Source organism: Ptiloglossa arizonensis, chromosome 1 (genome assembly GCF_051014685.1).
Source record: "Ptiloglossa arizonensis isolate GNS036 chromosome 1, iyPtiAriz1_principal, whole genome shotgun sequence".
In the NCBI taxonomy this organism is placed as follows: domain Eukaryota; kingdom Metazoa; phylum Arthropoda; class Insecta; order Hymenoptera; family Colletidae; genus Ptiloglossa; species Ptiloglossa arizonensis.
Window position 1 is genome coordinate 17,611,733 of NC_135048.1, and position 20,955 is coordinate 17,632,687.

General features: G+C 42.4%; 1 protein-coding gene across 1 annotated transcript in view; it reads left to right on the forward strand.

The window, feature by feature from the left end:
- The window catches only part of Gaba-b-r2 (gamma-aminobutyric acid type B receptor subunit 2), a 305,292-nt gene that overhangs the window by 68,641 nt on the left and 215,696 nt on the right, over positions 1-20,955 (forward strand). Inside the window, exon 2 of the mRNA XM_076306135.1 lies at positions 3,375-4,548. Coding sequence (XP_076162250.1) covers positions 4,213-4,548 — 336 coding nt within the window. The 5' untranslated portion in view covers positions 3,375-4,212. The remainder of the gene's footprint in view (positions 1-3,374; positions 4,549-20,955) is intronic.

A 20,955-nucleotide genomic window follows, 5' to 3' on the forward strand; every position in this document is an offset into this window, starting at 1 on the left:
CGCGGAACGTGCGACCGAGTTCTCCGTAAAACTCGATCACACTCGTTAACAATATAAAATAATGAGCCGATTGGCTCCTATCGGATCATCTTACTTCGGTCTCTGTTTTGACGTTATCTAGACGTTATTCTCGCATACTTATAAAATTCCAAAAATGGGAACATCTTGAGGACTCTGCTTCCTTCCTGGTTCCAACTTATCAGCGTTATGGGTACAGTGCATGTACTCAGTTGTTCCAATCCAAGGAGTGGAGATAGCGAGTGTCAGTTATAGAGTAACCAGAAACCATCACTTACGAGGGAAGGGTTTTTTAGAATGATGGTAGATAGGTCAGGAAATACTAATTGTATATACTCGATAATTATGGAGGTATAAATAATTGAAGTCACAGGGGTAAGCGTGATGGGTACAGTACATGTACTCAGTTGTTCCAATCCAAGGAGTGGAGATAGCGACTTGTAGAGTAATCAGAAACCATCACTTGCGAGGGAAGGGTTTTGTAGAATGATGGTAGATAGGTCAAAAAATATTAATTGTATATACTCGATAATTATGGAGATATAAATAATTAAAGTCACAGGGGTAAGCGTGATGGGTACAGTACATGTATTCAGTTGTTCCAATCCAAGGAGTGGAGATAGCGAGTGTCAGTTATAGAGTAACCAGAAACCATCACTTACGAGGGAAGGGTTTTTTAGAATGATGGTAGATAGGTCAAAAAATATTAATTGTATATACTCGATAATTATGAAGATATAAATAATTAAAGTCACAGGGGTACGCAACATGCCTCGCACGGAGCGAGTATCGATCTGTTTTGGTAGATTGTTACCTATTTAGGTAGGAACCACGGCGAAATTGATAGCTTAATTATACATATGGCGTATATTGAACTTGAATTACTTACATCTCTAAAATTATCGAGTATATACATTTAATTTTCTACCTGTATCAACAGAGATCTATACTCTGCAAAGTGTATTAAAATTAGAGGGGTACAGATTGTACCCCTCCTCTTATTAGAGACACAATACTATATTCGTCAAGAGAGAAAGCATTTCTTACGTACAAAAATTGCAAAAAATTGTCAGTTCGGCGGGAAAAAACACCGATGATACTTTAATTATATTTTTTTTCTCTCTCCCTCTCTCTCTCTCTCTTCGTTCCTTCGTCGTTTTTCTTTTTTTTTCTATTTCGCGAAAACTCGCGTGGTCCGGTCGCGCGTGGTCTATCTAATGTTCTCGTCGAGATAAAACACGTTCCGCGGGACGTGGAAAAATCGAGGAGCCCCGCGCCGTGTAATTTTAATTCGCGATGGGAAAGGACGCGTCTCCCGCGGCTTGATTTTCAACCGTGCGCGTTTCGAGGAGACGCGTCAGCAACGAATTCGATTCGATGGTCGCGTGCGAGACGTCGAACGCGTTCGGAACACGTAGCCACGTACGTGATTACGACTCGTCGCACGAGAAATCTCCACGGACGGGTGGAATAATATTTTTCTTCACGGAAACGATACCGTGTGCGACCTGGTTCGAAAATTATCAAACTCGCCCAACACGGTTTTCGTTTCACGACCTTTTCCCCCTCGAGCGTCCGGTTCGCCATTCGTGGCTACGCTTATTTCGACGATGTTTACCTTCTACTTTTTTTCGGCTCGCGTCGAATGTCAACGCGACTCGGTGTTTCGAAAGCGTTATCCACCTACGGCACGAAAATTTCACCGAATTTCCCGAGCAAAGAGTCGAGAGAACTTCCGATAACACGGTCGAGATGTCGACAAGTTCGAATCGCTTCTTCGAAAAATATTTACTCGAAGTTTTGACTCGAAAGAGAGGAAGGAAGAGAGGTGTGTTTGTGTTTGTGTACGTGTGCGTCAGAGAGAGAAAGAGAGAGAGATTTCTCTCGTTTGTGCAAACGGATTTTTAGAACAAACTTACCTGGATGGAGGACACAAGTTGTTTAGTTTCGCGCGACAATGTTGGCTCCGGCGGTGCATTCGGTGCAATTGCATCCGCGGAGCAGTGCACCGCGTATTGGAATTAGCGCGGGAACTTTCAACGCGTGGATGCGTTTTCCTCGGCGACGATGAGTCCGGGGGGACGATAAATTCCCTGATCGCTCGGAATCCATGTTCAAGGATTCGTATATTACCTTTTGGAATTTCGAAGAAATAGATTTTTTTAATATTTTCTCGATGCACGTGTAATCTTTTTCGCTCGGTTTTAGAATTATTAATATGTAGGTCGCGTGTGAAAACGTTACCGTATCGTACAGATTTTCCGCTTATGAAAAATGAGAAAATTAACCGTTTTAATCAAATATTCCCGTATTTATAAAGTTTGTTAACTGCACGAAAATCGGGACCCAAGTCGGGTACTTATCCGAAGGAGGTGTTGATTTTTAAACCCGATACGGCTCGAACCATCCTTCGAAGTTCGCCTTTGTTTGCGCCGAGCGTAGAAAGGGACGAGCGAAAGAAAAAGAGGTCCGAGGCGTAAAAGAAAAAAACTTATCGGTTGAGATAATGCTAATAGAACGATGAAACTTTTTTTTACCTTCGGCCTTCTTTAAACGAAATTTCCGTTATCGTATTTTGCGGAGATTTCCCGATTAAAATGAAACCAAACGTGTCATAATTTGAATTATATTTACTTGTTTAATAATTCATTAAATATCGTTTACCGCACTCGACCGATCGGAGGATTAATATAAATAAATTAATTCACGTTTCGTCTCGTTTTAATCGAATAAACCAGGTTGGTACGTCGGTAAAAATTTCGTTTAAACGAAAAAAACGAAAAAGTTTTATCGCTACATTAACATTGTGTCATCGATATTTGAATTCGGATTGGGTTACATGGTGGGTGATGAAACAGTACTGTAGGTCGTTTCTTGCAATTATCCAAATTTACTGTACATTTATAAAGCATCGTCGCATGCAACGTAGCCAGAAATATAAACCGAATCAAATGTGTAAAAAGAAAGAAAGAAAAGGCAACATGGCCTAAAAGAAACACTTTTAGGTTTCTAATGTACCCTACTTACGTATATCTTCTACCTAATACACCAATGTAATAGTTACACTCGTTATTTCTCCAACTCCGCCCATGCTTCCCCCACTCCTTCTCCTCGCGCCCTCTGACTGGGAGATTCGCGACTTACCCCCACTCCAATGCTTCCAACGCACGATACGCGCAAGGGGGGCGGTCCCCACTATCCTGGCTCCTCCCACTCCTCCCAGTCGACGATCTAGGGAATAAAACCTAACCACACTGTTGTCCTACCCTACGTTTCCAACCACACACGTTGTTCCAACGCGTCATATAATCCGTTCGAAATCGTCGCCTTCAAAACAGTCGTTATTTCTGTTGCAGATCCAGTACACGAGATCGTCGATCGCTTCGCGAATCGGCGAGGGGCGAGCGATGAGAATATCGTCGAGTCGGCGAGGATCGCCCCCACGACATCGAAACGAGAGTCGCGTCGCGACGCGTAGCGCATAAAAACATTGTTTGTTACCGTTTTCAAAGTTTAGGTAAATTTTCGTCGCCGGTCCGTTGAACGTGCCGCGCGCGAGATCTTCCTTGTTACGACGTAACGTATACACATATATATATACACACACATACATATATATATCTTTTCGTACGATCGTTGTCCTCTTTCATCGTACGTCACTCGCGAGGGCTGATGGAACTCCTGGTTCGAAGCGGCTGGAACCGACGAAGAAACGAGAACACGTCGCACACGCCATTGGATGATCGTGATTCGTTCGCGTAAACGGTAGAGACCAACCTGATGGAAATGGTGCAGCACGAACACCATCAACAGAAGCAGCAGAAGCAGCAGAAGAGGCAGCACAGGGATAAAATCGTGAGACGCGCGAGGAATTCGACCATCGCGGGTTGACTCGCGCGTGGAGCACGCTCTCGAGACCGGAAACGAATCGTTCTCGCGAGGAACACCGAGAAGCAGACCGCGGGTGCTCGAAATGAACGTGGCGTAGCCGTCGATCCGATACAGTCAATTAAACCACGACGCTATTAGGTTTAAGCAGCGGTCGTTCTCGATGCACGCCCGCGCGATGAGATAGTACCAGCCCGGTGGGGCTAGCCAAGATCAACGGGGGGGAGGGTGGCGGTCCGGGTGAAATTAGAGTGGTTCGAGGATCGAGAGACTTCGCGGACGCGCCGCGAGACACCCAGCGACAAAATGGTGGCCGAGGACCATCACGAGGTGCCCGGGAAATTTCAACGGCAGCGACACCGTCGTTGTTGGCGTCGTCTCCTAACCGCTGCTTATCTGTGCGCGTCCATCGTGTGGCTGGACGGTATTCTGAGCTGCGGCGGACAGAAGCCGATAAATCTCGGCGGCGCGAAGAGACGGGACGTTTACATCGCAGGATTCTTCCCTTATGGGAACCACGTGCCCGAGAGCCACGTAGGCCGCGGTGTGATGCCCTCGGTGAAGCTCGCCGTGGACCACATCAACGAGGACCCCGCGGTGCTGAGGAACTATCGGCTGCACATGTGGTGGAACGATACCGAGGTAAGTGGATCGAGTTAGTGAATCTGGGGAGTGTATTGCTTGTCTTGGATTGATTCTAACGGGGTGTACGGTCGTGACGTTGCACGGTTGCACAGAATTACGAGAGGGTGATACTCTTATCGAGGGGGTATGAAAAAGGAGACCATCGTTGAAATTTAACTGTTTGAAGTAACATTCAGCTTGACGAAATCTGAGTCCGTGTTCTGGTAGGGGAGTACGCGGACCAAGCGGGCTGGAGCTACTATATGCGTGAGAACAGTTGCAATAGGAGTCGAAACGCGAATGGGTACACTATTTTTAGGTTATATGACTCGATCTTCGTTCCACGAGTCGGATTCGTCGAGTTCACGGTCTGTATTCGACACACCACGTGTAGGACTTGTGATATTCGTGTATTGGTTCAAAATTGTTATCGCGAGTTGGACTACTCAAAGTACGGTAAGGGTTTAACGCTTCATCAACCGGTAGCTCGTTAATCGGACTTTTGATGACTTGGCTTACCAACCAGCGCCTATTAATTTGCCGCTAACACTTACCGTTAATTTATTATGTTGTAAAGTTCAGATTATAATATCTAGTTTATTATAATATGCAGGGATCTCGCGTATCAGTAGTATAGTAATTGTATATATAAGAATATAAAGTTCGAAGAAATGCGTATATAGTGATATGTCTTGATGTGAACGATGACAATGTCGTGTGGTCTTTCTGACTCTGGACTTGGAACTCTACTAAAAAGAAAAGCCAGAAAGGAAAACGGCGCCAATACGAAGACAGTTCTTAAAACTGACATCGACATCTGCCACCCTTAAGATCGTTGTTGCATTCATTTCAACATATTAGTCTATAATAACGGAAAGCGAGCAATGTAGAAGCAACGTTCAAAAGTTTGGTTTGACGTTTCTGTAGACGTGAGAGAAAGCTCGTTGCATTCTCGTGCGATTGAGTAACGATTGTGCAACGAGACACTACCGTACAAGGACGACGGAATTGCTCGAGCTGTACTTGTTATAAGCTTCTCCCCAGGCCTAAGTGGCGATAGAAGTGTACGGTAGAAGACACTACCGTATTAAGGTATTCAAATCGCTCGAATCGTAGACGTTCTACATAAGCTTCTCCTCGGATTTGAGTGACAATCGTACGAGACACTATCGTGCAAAGGCGACTAAATCGTTCGCGCCTTACATCTTGTAAGTTTCTGCACAGTTTCCAGTGTCGTGTATACGAGACACTATCGTATAAAGGTGACCAAATCCCTCGCACGGTACACGTTGTAAGCTTCTTTCCAGTCCCGAGTAGGAATCGTACGAGACACTACCGTACAAAGGCAACTAAATCCCTCGTGCCCTATACGTTGTAAGTTATTCCTCAGTTCTGTGAAATCTTATGCGCCTTATGCTTTGTAGGTTTCTGTTTAGTTGGTAGTGACGAGCATACAAGACACTATCGTATAAAGGTGATTAAATCCCTTGAACTATACAAGTTGTAAACTTCTCTCTTGTCCTGAGTGGAAATCGTACAAAGGCAGCCAAATATTTCACGCCCTACACGCTATAAACTTCTATCCCGTGTGATGAGTGTACAACGAGACACTACCGTATAAAAGCGACCAAATCCCTTGCACTATGCAAGTTGTAAACTTCTCCCTTGTCCTGAGTGGAAATCGTACAATATTAGCGAAATCTTTCACGTCCTACACGCTGTAAACTTCTGCCCCGTGTGGTGTGCGTACAACGAGACACTACTGTATAAAAGCGACCAAATTCCTTGCACTATGCAAGTTGCAAACTTCTCCCTTATCCTGAGTGGAAATCGTACAAAATCAACCAAATCTTTCGCGTCCTACACGCTGTAAATTTCCACTCAATCCCGTATAACACTACCATATAAAGGTGACTAAATCTCTTGAACTATACAACTTGTAAACTTCTCCCTTGTTCTGAGTGGAAATCGTACAAAGTCAACCAAATCTTTCGCGTCCTACACGCTGTAAGCTTCTACCCGGTCCCGTATAACACTACCATATAAAGGTGACTAAATCTCTTGAACTATACAACTTGTAAACTTCTCCCTTATCCTTAGTAGAAATCGTACAAACTCAACCAAATCATTCGCGTCCTACACGCTGTAAGCTTCTACCCAGTCCTGTATAACACTACCGTATAAAGGTGACTAAATCTCTTGAACTATACAACTTGTAAACTTCTCCCTTATCCTGAGTAGAAATCGTACAAACTCAACCAAATCATTCACATCCTATACGATATAAGCTTCTGCCCGGTCCCGTGTGATGAGCGTAGAACGAGACACTACCGTATAAAAGCGACTGAATTCCTTGCACTATACAAGTTATAAACTTCTCCCTTATCCTAAACGGAAATTGTACAAACTCAACCAAATCATTCGCGTCCTACACGCTGTAAGCTTCTACCCGGTCCCGAGTGGCGATCCTACAACAATAATTCACGATGCACCCCGTATCGGAGAAACGGGAATTTTCGCAAGCAGAGCGCGCCCAGAGTCGCGAAGGACCTGCACCCGCCGTTCGTTTCACCTAATCGATCGTAATCGAGTTATCCCGTTACGTGGGATTCTCTTCGAGCTGTTCGGTGTTACACGGTCTCTTTCGTCTCTCGTTGAATTTACGCGGTTAAAATTGACCCCGGTCGGGCAATCTTAACAGTTTAATTTATTTTTGTTTTGCATATTCATCGGGTTCGTTCGTTGCGGAAAACATTGCCGCGGAACATATTGCACATAGAATCTCCGTAAAATCAATTTACATATTGGATATCGTGCGTATCGCGGCTGGTTTACGCGCTATATGCAAAAATATTAGCTCGAATAACCGGACCAATTTGTACTCGTACGTATTTCGATTTCGTTATAGTCTCGTCGTTCCATCGACGGATGAAAAACACAGGAAACACCGATCGAATCGTACAGTTCCGAAACGGGGAATCAACGAGCGTTGCAAGAAACTCCGCGCGAGTTGGCCCGCGAGTTACGGCGTTGTTTATCGCGTCAACGAAGAGGTTGTTTTTCGCGTTACTTGTCCGCGTGGAGTTGTTTTTCGCTAGTTGATCGATTCCGAGAATATCGACTCGGTTAACGATTCCGAGAATATCGACGCGGTTAACGATTCCGAGAATATCGACTCGGTTAACGATTCGCGATTCATTGATTCGTTTACTGTTCACTTACCGCGAGAGTTTCGCGTTCTCCCGTATCACGTTCCGTCTCGACGAGCCTCGTATTTTTCCGCGCGCGTTACCATTTTCTTTCTATACGTAAATACATCGTCCTCCTTAAGTATCATTTGGCCACCTGCCCTGTACTTATTGGAAATACACGAAATACTCGGCGCCGTCTCTCGCCAACCGAATTCATCTTCCTTATTCGAAACAATATGAGATAGTAAGAACAATGATTTTCTTACAAATGGAAGTACACGAAGAGGAAATTCAAAGGCAGAGTTTGTTTCTTTAAACAAATAACGACGTTATTTTATACTCGATTTTGATATAGTGAATTTCAAGTTTGAAAGTTCTAAGATACGGTAACTCTAAAAGTTATCGTTTTTAACGATAAAAACGAACGTGAAGAAATAGATAAACAGTAGAAGAAAGAAATACCGGTTTTTCTCTCGACGATTAAATTAACAATTTTCTTTTTGTTCCCGCGCGAGTCGAGAACAAAGATTAACTCCTATCTTTAAACGACGATTATTTTATACATAATTTTAATATAGTAAATTCCAAATACAAACAATTCTAAGATACACTTGTCCTAAAAGTTATCGTTTTTAAGAAACTTAAACTTATTCGTTCTATTAACGTCGTTACGAAACATATTGAAATATATACCCAGTACTTCGTACGTGAACAAATAGATAAACAGTTGAACAAAGAAACACCCTCTTTCTCGACGAAAAAATTAACAATTGTCTTTTTATTCCCGCACGAATCGAGAACAAAGAGTGATTCGTATCTTTAAATTATTTTGAAATAAAACTATTATTTCATACTCAATTTTGATATACGAAGTTCCAAGTATAAAAGTTTTAAGATACACTTACCCTAAAAGTTATCGTTTTTAAGAAAGTAAAATTTATTCGTCCTATTAACGTCGTTACGTAACATATTGGTAGATATGCCCAGTACTTCGTACGTGAACAAATAGATAAACAGTCGAACAAAGAAACACCCGTTCTTTTCTCGCCGAAAAAATTAACAATTGTCTCTTTGTTCCCGCACGAATCGAGAACAAAGAGTGATTCGTATCTTTAAATTATTTTGAAATAAAACTATTATTTCATACTCGATTTTGATATAGTAAATTCCAAATACAAACAATTCTAAGATACAGTTGTCCTAAAAATTATCATTTTTAAGAAATTTAAACTTATTCGTTCTATTAACGTCGTTACGTAACATATTAAAATATATGCCCAGTACTTCGTACGTGAACAAATAGATAAACAGTCGAACAAAGAAACACCCGTTCATTTCTCATCGAAAAAATTAACAATTGTCTTTTTGTTCCCGCGCGAATCGAGAACAAAGATTAACTCCTATCTTTAAACGACCATTATTTTATACACAATTTTGATATAGTAAATTCCAAATACAAACAATTCTAAGATACAGTTGTCCTAAAAGTTATCGTTTTTAAGAAACTTAAACTTATTCGTTCTATTAACGTCGTTACGAAACATATTGAAATATATACCCAGTACTTCGTACGTGAACAAATAGATAAACAGTCGAACAAAGAAACACCCGTTCTTTTCTCGTCGAAAAAATTAACAATTGTCTCTTTGTTCCCGCGCGAGTCGAGAACAAAGAGCGATTCGTATCCGTTTCGTAGATCGAACTCGTTTTAACGCGTACCGTTCGCATCTCGGGGGAATACGTTTCCTCCTTCGCGAACGGAATCGTACCACGGGGTTTTTCCATTTATTTTTGCCAAGCCGTGTAGAAATTTAAACGCGTTCGTAAGACGTACGTACACACGTGTACTCGCTCGTTGGTGTCCATTTGGTTGGCACGATCGAAAAGGTCGGTTCCGCGTTTAATATTCCGTGGATGGCCGCTCGAACGGGCGATCAATTTTTAAAATTTCACCGCCCCCGATCGATGTATCGAGAATCACCTCTCGGCGCGAGCTAAACGTCGCATTTAGCTTTTTAAGGATATGGGTTAGTAGGTCCCTCGAAGAAACGATGTGCTTCGTAAAATAGCACTAAAAGCGAGGAGCACGGGACGGAAAATAACGTTTCGCCCGCGGATGGAGAATTGCCGGAGCACATTTTATTCCGTCTTTCACCGACAGCGGCTGAATCGGACGCGGAAAAACATTCGGGACGAAATTCGTAAACCCTCGTAAAAAAAGGTCGGCACGCACACGCTCGAGGGATTTTTGATACCCAACGTAGATACGAAACCGCCCCTTTGAGAGTCACGGTACTCCGTTTAATCCGAGTAAGACGTTGGAACGTGTTTTTGCCATGAGAAGCAACGTCTATGGGACAAAGCTTCGAACGGAACGTTTCTTCTTCCGGAGCGTCTGTTCCGTCTCCGCGCGGCGGATACTTTCAGCTTGAACAAGCTGCATCGACCAGAGTCTTCCAGTCTCTCGGTCTATCGTTTTAATTGTAATTTCTCGAATACCTCACCGGGTTCTCGCCCCTCGACATCGGTTACGAATGGAACATCGTCGATTACCAAGTTCGTATTAAATATTAAAAGGAAACGTTACTCTCTTTCTGTCTTTACGAACGATCGACTTTCGAGATATTAAAACCGAGGATAGCACGGGAAAACGAAACTCGGTTTATCGAGCAGAGTTCTCTCGCTGTCCGTGTGTGTGTTTTTTATTTTTTTTTCTCGTCGAAATCGTGCCACCGAGTTCAACGATCGAACAGGAAATCGTTTACCGACGAAAAATCATTGATAAAATTTCAACTGGACCGCTCCGTTCACGGGTTACACGAATTCGCAAACGTTTCACCGTTGTGTTTCGCGCGTAATTGTGAGCTCAGCTATAGTGAAAATTGCACACCACCGATGGGAGATCGGCTTCGAAAGCATCCACGGGCGAAAAGAATCGACGATAACGATGTTAATCGATCGAAAAGAGAGCACTTAACACGCGAGTTCCTCGTCGAAAGTTTGTACCGTGTCGTTCGGTTAGAACGTCGACATCGTTTCCCAACGACAATCATAATTTGTTAATTGCACCGTTTGGAAAACATTTTCATCGTGTATCCTCGCGTATTTCCATTTCTACGAGCGCGGCGTACAAATGTCCGCGCGGATGTATCCGTGCCGTGTATTCAATTTAACTCTCGCGGCACGATAGGATTTTTTATCGACGTTACGCGCACCTGCTGACGTATTAATACGTCCCGTTAAATCGTTCGACGTCCCGCTAATTAACTTGGCAATTCTTCGTTAGTTTCTCGAGTGGAAAAAGGACGAGTCTCCTTCGAAATCGACGCGACTGGCTACGTGGATAACGGTGCGTCGTAAATCAACTTCGACGGGAGCGGTACAGTGCCGTCGCGATAAATGTGAGACCGAGGTACACGATAAATGTGAAAATTACTCCTCGAGGAGCGAACGAACGCGACGAGATAAAACGCGGTGAAATACGACGATTCTTTAAACAGTTTCAAGTATTTGAACGCGAGAATATAATCTAAAATTGTAAATAATTTGTTGTTGCAAACTTATCGATGGACTGTTCGAAGGAATATTTTCTTGTTTGATGTTTTACATCGGAAAATGTAATCATCGCGCGTGAATCCGTTAGAACGAAGTGTTAAGAATCGTGTTACCCTTAAGGTGGGTTAAACATATATTTTTTTACATATAAAACGATGATTTAAAACTTGAAAAGTAACGCGACCGAAAGTGTTGCACCAAAACGACAAAAACGGTTCTCACCCCGTTTTCATGAAAAATATCGAATATCCTGATACTAGCTGTACTTTCACGGATAAGTGACCGTGTGTAGGAGGAATGTAGGCAGCGTATAGTAATTTTTTCTTAATATATAGCTCGCACGATTTGCAATTCCCTACAGAGGTGAACCGTTCAGCTCCGTATAGTACACGTGTTCCCCGAAAGCGATTTACTCGAAGTTGCAAACGCGTACTTCGCGCGCCGACTTCATTTTTCGCGAATCGTTAGGACGTGCAAGAAAATTGTTACACTCGTTATGTACACGCGATAAGAACTTTATTATTTAACCTTCGAGCGTTCTTTTCTACGACCGTACACGCAAATTCTCCAAGGTGAAAATGTCCCGAACGCGTGACACTCGAGTTTCAAACTTTTTCAACACGATGACACTACTGGGGGAAACACCAAAGCAACCAGTCGCGATATCTTTGTAGAAAAACGATAGAAAAACAATAAGATTGGATCGATAATTGTAACAACGAAATACCTCGCGACTGTTCAGAGTCTTGAAACACTTTTATCGGGGTTTCGAGCTAATTTTATCGTCGACGACAACTCGTGTCTGCTTTATGGAAAATACCTATTGCAAGAAATGACAATATAAGATCTATCGAGTCATTTCGTGTCTTTCTTCGACCATAATTACGGTTCAATCTTGCGCGAACCGAACCTCGAGTCCCCAGAGATCCGTAGAGCGGTTGCCGATTGTTTGTTCTTGTTGAAAAATTTAAATAGCACGAAACGTGATCCGATTCTCCCCTCGTTTATTAATATGTTTGCTCCCTCTAGATCTTCCAGCTTTCTCAGCACTTTTTTGCTACCCTATAGGTTTATTCATTCCATTTTGCACACTTCGACCCTATTAATATTGTATACGTGGCAACTAATAGATTCTGCGAGGTACTGAATTTCTTCAGTTTATTAATTCCTTCGGAAGATTCTCATTTATGAATTCTTTCAAGTTCCTTTTTCTTTTCTTTTTTCATTTCCATTATCTTTGTTTGTGTTAACCTTTACATTATTTCTTTCTGCAGGTATTTTCGAGTGAGATTTCCATTCGCGAATAAATAAACGAATCTACACTTTTAGAAAGAAATCGTAATTTCTTGGCTGCCGAACTTCCAACGTTAGTTTTACTTTCGAAAACCATTCCGATGTTCTACTTCGGTGATGGCTACTTAATCTCTGACTTCTCCTCGCTCGGTAATTCGGTGGCTGCCAGATTTCCATTTGGTCGAAGTTGCTACAGGTTTCACAATTCTGGGTTAGGTTTTTTCTTTTTTTTTTTTTTTCATTTTTCCGCTCGTCGTTAATTGCAGCCAACGGTGGAAATTTCGGTTCGCGAATTCAACTCGGTGCATCGTTGCATCCCCGAAGAGATCGACCGGGGTACACGATTTTCCTCGCTGAGAATTATTTTGAGAATTTTCTTTTCAGAATTCACTATAAAGAATATATACAGTGTGTCCAATTTTCATTTACAAATGTGAATTGATCAACTACACAGTGTATGAAAAATTATTTACGCGTGTAAGTGGACACGTAGAGGTCATACGATGTTGACATGCATTTTCTTAAATGGAATCCTATATAATTTTCATTTATACAGAATTATACCAATGCAGTAATTATAGTAACAGCTCGTTATTTTCTACAAATGAGTTGTAGAAAACATATTTACATATTTACGTTAAAAAGATCATTAGTTTCGAAATTAAAATAATCTTGCTATTGTTACATCATTACCTTGTGAAATGTTTGCACAGAACTCGAGCAGCTGTGCAACGAACGCGTTGCATAATTCACAAAATCGTTGAAATCGAATTACCCAAAGAACGTACATTGTTATCGAAGGAATCTAAAATAGTACCATTCTCGGTTTTTATGTGGACGATTTACCAGAAGCGAGTTAACACGAAAGGATGTACAACGACGCGAGAGAAATGTCTGTATAAACCTAAACGATCTCGCGAGAGAGGAAAGGGGGCGAGGAGATTTATCGACTCGAGGCGTCGAGGGCAACGAACAACGCTATCAATTATCTTGAAAAGGAAAAGTAAATCAACCACGGTTCTACTCGGCCCGAGAGATCGTGGATTCGGTTGGTATGTAATTAGGCTGTAATTATGGCCCGTAAAGCTGAGAAAATTGTGCCACGCCCTCTCGTCAACGAGCTGTTTATATTTTCAACGATTGGCCGATCAAACGACCGACGCGTGCTCCAACTGTGGTCTAACTAGGGTGCGGTATAATGGTTCGATGGTACGAGGATTGGCAAAGTTAAATGTGTCTACGTTGCGCGACAAATCCTAGTTTTCTGTACGCGTTCCTAATGATTCGTTGGTAACCAATGGAGAAGTTTAATTACGAGTAGTAATGGACGTCCAGCTCGTGAACCCCCGAACCCGAGATACATTGAACCAAGTTGCGAGTTCGTGCTCGTACCCCACCGGGCATAAACTCCGCGATGATCCCATAAAAGAAGTATTTTTCCTAGTCGAGCACCGAAGATTCCGTGTCTCTTTGAAAATCTTTAGGTCGTCGACAAACAGAAGAAAAACACTGTACCGAATTTAATTAACCCCGGAACGCATTTATGAAAATCGATAAATCGTGAGGTTAGGATTCTTCCTTTCCCAATTCTTCTCATTATTTGAGATCTTAATTTTCATCGAGTCCAAATTCAGGTGATAACATGTCTCGATTTGATCCGAAATCGATGGATCGAGAGGTTAGAATTTTCCTCTCAATTTATCCAATCGTTTTCCTCGAGGAGCCAATTTTCATATCGAGAAATATTGCTTTCAATATTTTGTTCCAAACATGGAATACAAAATAGTAAACAAAAAGGGTTTAGGACGCATCAAGGGGTCGTATCACTCGTAGGAATAAAAAGTGTCTAATCGATGTAGATTCTACTATGGTTTCCTTCGGCGTAAACATTAGAATTTTATTACATTTTCAATTTTTGTTTCGGTTTCCAACGATAGCAATTGTAATTATTATCGCGAATTTATTATCGGTAGTAAGGATGAAAATCGTGTGTAGCGTGCAAGAAAAATTTATTGCAAGAAAATTTTATTGGAAGAAAATTTTATTGTAAGAAAATACAACAAGATAGAATTAGATTTTCTTTCATCTAAAGGATCGAAATGTGCGTTCACGACGCACCAAAATCGAAAACCGATTACACTCAATGCTCATAGCTAACGATCGTAGTATTGAGACACGTGGTCCAAGTGTCGTCTAACTAGGGTCTGGGTCCGTACGGACCCTACATCCATTCAGTCATCCACTCGTGCCTTACAGAAAGTAAATAAACGTGCGTTCACGGTGCACCAAAGTTGAGAAGCGATTACACTCGGTGTTCGCAGTTAACAATGGTAGTATAGTGACGCGTGCTCCAAGTGTTGTCTAACTAGTGTCTGGGTCCGTACGGACCCTACATCCATCCACTCACCCACTCGTGCCTTACAGAAAGTAAATAAACGTGCGTTCACGATGCACCAAAGTCGAGAAGCGGTTACATTCGGCGTTCGCAGCTAACGATCGTAATTTCGAGGTGTGTCTGGGTCCGTACGGACCCTACATCCATCCACTCATCATCTCACGCCTTACAGAAATTAAATAAACGTGCGTTCACGATGCACCAAAGTCGAAAAACGATTACATTCGATGCTCGCAGTTACAAACGTAGTGTAGTGTCACGTGCTCCAAGTATTGTCTAACTAGACTCTGGGTCAGTACGGACCCTAAATAGACCGAACAAAGTCTTCTATAAACATTCGACCATTTCTCTTCGTAGTTCCCGACGACGTTTCGCGGTTTCGTTCGCTCGGATCTCGCTTCTTTCTCCGCCCATCGGAGCGAGCAACCGTTCGCTGGTTTCGCCGAATTAACGGTCGATTTTCTTCGGAAATGTTTCTTCTCCGCGGAGTATCATCGTTAACGGCGGTCCCGCTCGCTCCGGGAGCTCGTAAAACGCGAACAATCGTCGATAAATAAGGGAGGGATGGTTGCGTCGCGCGCGGAAATATCGAAGCGCACCATCCGCATTCTTTCGTAACGCGTATTATGTACATAGGTACCTACCTACCTACCTACCTACCTATCTACCTATCTACCTACCTATCTACCTATCTACCTATCTAGCTACCGGTAGATAGATACGTAGCTATACACGTGTGCTCGAGGAACGCTCCGGAGCAAGAGGTGCGTTATAAATAACCCCGCGTCTCGTATCTGAAATCAATGACTTCGTACTAAATAGACGTTTTCAGGTTGAGAAGTTGAATGAGATAGATTATTATTGGTAGGTACGATTCAGCGGTTTTTCGAGAAGACGCGGGTTTCCCGTTCGTACGGTGATCGCGGAAGCGGAAGAATGGCGGGCGAGCTGGATGCCGGGCCGAAATACGTGGATCTGAACCCGGTGGATCTTTTCGAAAATTATAAACGGGCATCGGGTAACATCAAGCCCGCCCTCCCTCGTCGATATCGTTATCCGGGTGAATTCCATGGAAAATTTCAATGGGACGCCCGATGGTAATCGATCGTGACGTGTAGGGGAACTCGAAGTCGTAAATAGGCGGCACGAGTCGACCGGCCGGTGCAATAAACAAATTCTCGTCGGCTGGTACCCGATATTTCAATACCTTTCGGAAAATTAGATTTAATATTTTAAAACGGTACCGACGATTTAAAACGATCGCGATCCCGCACCGGAACCGGTGCGTATGCAATTTCCGTGAAACAGTCGTAACGAAAACAGTCTCCCCCCCCCCCTCCGCCCCTCCCTTTCGTTCCCCTCGCCGCTCAAAATCCATTTCAATTATCGAAAAAGAATTACGATCGTTCCCGGGTTGGAAAATCATTGCTTCCCACGGTTTAGATTTTTCCGCGAATCGGAGCGATCGGTTTACTTTTGCGCCGCGTTTCTGATTGAGCGACTATGCTCGGTCGATGTAGGGTCCGTACTGACCCAGAGTCTGGTTAGACAACACTTGGAGCACGCGTCACTATACTACGATCGTTGGCTGCGAACACCGAGTGTGACCGCTTCTCGATGTTGGTGCATCGTGAACGCACGTTTATTTACTTTCTGTAAGGCGCGAGACGGTTAGTGAATGGATGTAGGGTCCGTACGGACCCAGACGCCCCTCGATATTACGATCGTTGGCTGCGAACACCGAGTGTGACCGCTTCTCGATTTTGGTGCATTTTGAACGCGCGTTTATTTACTTTCTGTAAAGCGCGAGGTGGTGAGTGGATGGATGTAGGGTCGGTACGGACCCAGACTCTAGTTAGACAACACTTGGAGCACGTGTCTCTATATTACGATCGTTAGTACCAATTGTGACCGCTTCTCGATTTTGATGCATCGTAAACGCACGTTTATTTACTTTCTGTAAGGCGCGAGAGAGTGAGCGGATGGATGTAGGGTCCGTACTGACCCAGACTCTAGTTAGACAACACTTGGAGCACGCGTCACTATATTACGATCGTTCACTGCGAACACCGAGTGTAATGACTTCTCGACTTTGGTGCATCGTAAACGCACGTTTATTTACTTTCTGTAAGGTACGAGGCAGTGAGTAGATGGATGTAGGGTCCGTACTGACCCAGACTCTAGTTAGACGACACTTGGAGCACGTGTCTCTATACTACGATCGTTAGCACCGAGTGTAATGACTTTTCGACTTCGGTGCATCGTGAACGCACGTTCATTTACTTTCTGTAAGGTACGAGGCAGTGAGTAGATGGATGTAGGGTCCGTACTGACCCAGACTCTAGTTAGACGACACTTGGAGCACATGTCTCTATACTACGATCGTTAACACCGAGTGTAATGACTTCTCGACTTCGGTGCATCGTGAACGCACGTTTATTTACTTTCTGTAAGGCGCGAGACGGTGATTGGATGGATGTAGGGTCCGTACGGACCCAGAATTGCACGGTACGGTCCCACTTTCGCAACCCGCAAACGTCGAACGTCGAGTCCGGCCAACGGGAACTCTTCCAGTGGAATAGGTAAATTATCGGCGCGTCTCGTAGCGTTCGACCGTAACGAACGTCCGTTTCTAGTATGATAGCTCGAGCCACGTGCCTGCATTTTATCACCGAGGGAAACGGATTTCGTGTGGAAGTGAACGCTAGTTAGCGCGGCACTGAAGGAGTTTTATCGTTTCGCCTACCATCGCAAATCATTCTCCCTCGAAATTTCCGTTTGTTGAATCCGAGAAGAAAGTAACGTACGTCGAGAGGTTGCGATAGGGAATAAAAATTGTGCAATCGATCGTATCGGTTGAAACAATATCGGTAATTTTGAAATTTAGCGGTTATGGTAAATTCTTCGCGTAGGTCTCTGAAGAAGAAATAAAATTAGCAGATAGAAGGAGCGTAAGTTAATTGAACGATACGGTGCATTAGGGTTAATTGAACAGTACAATTCAATGCAAAAATTGCAACAGTTGTCGAAAGATTATCGTCTCGTCTACTATTGCGAAAAGAAAGTAGCGTACGTCGAAAATTGTGTAATTGATCGTAACGTTTGAGAAAGTATCGTAAATCTTGAAATTTAATGGAAGAAAAATTCTTTGCGTGGTTACACGTAGCTCTGGAAATAAAAAATTGGTGATCTCGTTTACACGAAATACCCTATAAAACTCTCGCAATTTTTGCATCGAAACATAAACACCGTATTGTTAAATTATGTTCGAGAGAATGCAGATTGTTTCAATTGTTCGACAAATTAACTTCTTCGCTCCGGAACGTATACACAAATCGAGATCTTAATTTTGCAAATCAAAATCTAGATACATACAATTCGTGGAATCTAATCGACTATTAACAGTGACTTCAATACCATGTACATCGTTGCTCAGCTTTGTTACACATATTCAGAAGACAAATGAGAGGATATATCACTCGGTAATTTTTCACTTCGTAGCATTACTCTACGAGTCTTTTCTTCATTCCTTATTTACAAATTTCTCTCGTTATATCTTCCTTCCCCTTTCTCTTTTCTATTTTTTCTCTTTTTTTTTATTTATACACTGCAATATAAATACAAAAGGCTTTCGCTTCTTTAAGAATAAATAATAATAATAATAATAATAATAATAATAATCTCGAGCCTCTTCCTTTGCCTTTACCCAAGAAAACTAACGACGTGTTTCCCTCGCGAAAGGGAGGCCGGTGTATGGCTCTGGTTCGCAACGAGATCGAGTTCTCCTCGTATCGCGATTTTTTTCTCGATATTCCATCGAGCCGAAACAACGTCGAGTTTCTCTCGCACGATGGACTCCGAGATCGATCTCCTCCCACGAACACGGGAATGGTGCTCGTGTAACACGTACCGCATCGAAAAACATTTCTCGATATTTGGCTATTTCGAACCCCATTAACTTCCTGTCCCATTAATTTGCGAAAATTTAAGAGAATTACGCCATGGTACACCTAAACGTCGTATCGTCGCGCGGGCAGAAATTACGCGGGAGCGTTTAAAAGTTCCGCCATTCTCCCGAAACGAGAAACTTTGACTTCGTGGTCCCTTCTCCTTTTCTATATATTCCAAATACACGTTTGATTCTTGCAAAACAAAGAAAATATTACAAAAGTTGAACTTACGGTACGTTTTCAGCGCGCGAAGAGACTCGTCGTAGCGTTTAATTCGTTCGTGCAATATTTGTACGTATAATAACGTAATTAGTCAAAAAGTTGACTAATTTCTATACAGGTGATGTCTCAATATCGATGATACCAGTAGAGGATGATTCTATCGTGAAGAAACAAGTGGATAATATAGAAAAAAATTCGTTAAAAAATTAATTTTGAATATTCTTTAAGCACGCGTGTATTTAATTACGACGCGAACGAAGAAGTTTTAATACAAACCTATTAAAAAAGAAAAATATTGTGTTGTTTACAATTATCGTTAGTACAGGTAATGTATGATATCTTGTCGGTATTACGTATAATTATCTACTTTTGGTCGCTCAGAATCGGTGTACAATTGAAAATAAGTAATTTGTAAAGTTTACTCAGAATATTTTTCTTTTTGCAATTTTTGCGGTAGACTCGTTACGGACCACGCACTCCCAATGCAAGAAAAATATTCTCGATCACTATAGGTATCTTATCTGTACGAGAGATCGATGGAAACTGGTAACAAATGCACACGTGTACTCGTGGACCATTAAACGTCGATTTTCTCGAAAACGCAAACCTCGAACGCAAATTTAATTCCAACGTGTTCGATTTTACCGTTTCATCGTCCTCTTCTCGGTCGTGTCATCCATACCCGAGACACCCTGTATAAATGGTAATTATTCTTGCCACAGCTCGATCGTTTTATTCCGGACACGATTTTTCGTCATCTCCGTACGCTGAGTGTGGACCAACACGCGGCCTGTTTCGTGTCAAACGTAATATTTGACACACGTCACACGCCGAATTAATCTTCCGTGATGTACACTCTCGGACAAAACGACGAAACCCTCGATGATTTTTCTCTGCACCCAAATACGCTCGAAGTTCGATAACTGCACGAAAATTGGGACCCAAGTCGAGCACTTATCCAACAAAGGTGTCGATTTTTAAACCCGATACGACTCGAACCGTCCTTTGAAGTTCGCCTTTGTTCGCACCGAACGAAAAACAAGAGAAACGAAAGAGAAAGAGATTCGTGAATCGAGGGGAGAAAAAATAAAAAATAAAAAAAAAAAACACTCATGAGACGAACGAACGCAACCGTGTAACTTTTACTTTTACTTCGAATGAAACTTCCACCATTGTATTCGCGAAGATTTTCCGATTAGAATGAAATTAAACAATTTGGCTCGTATTTATGTATTCAACGAATAATAATAATCTCGTGTTACTTATTAAATAAATATAATACATTATTATTACAAATAAATATGGTATCGCGTTTGGTCTCGTTTCGACCAGAGAAACTTTGAAAATACGTTGTTGAATATTTCATTAAATAAAGCCTCACGGGTGCACGATTGGTAAACGTTTCATTTAAACAAATAAAACTCTACAGATACGTTGGTAAATATTTCGTTAAAAAAAAAAATAAAACCTCACCTGGTTGCGTTAGTGTCGTCGTATGTTTGAGTTCGAATCGGGTTACATCGCTCGATCGTCGAGGGGAGTTCCTCTCGGTGGTGGGGATGAACGGACAGTTACGCGGTAGATCGTTTCATCCAGTTATCCAATTGTCACTTATACGAGAAGAATATTTTTTTTTTTTACTCTACGTATCGCACGTCACATCGTGGCTAAGCGTACCGAAAATCGCTCTCGAAGACGCGTGGCTCGCGGAACTTACGAAATGAAATGTCAACGTAAGCTAAAACGACAGCACACTCGAGACGTTTGCCCGTTTGAAATTTCTTAATAGTCTCCGCCAAGGTGTGTACGAAAGTCGAAG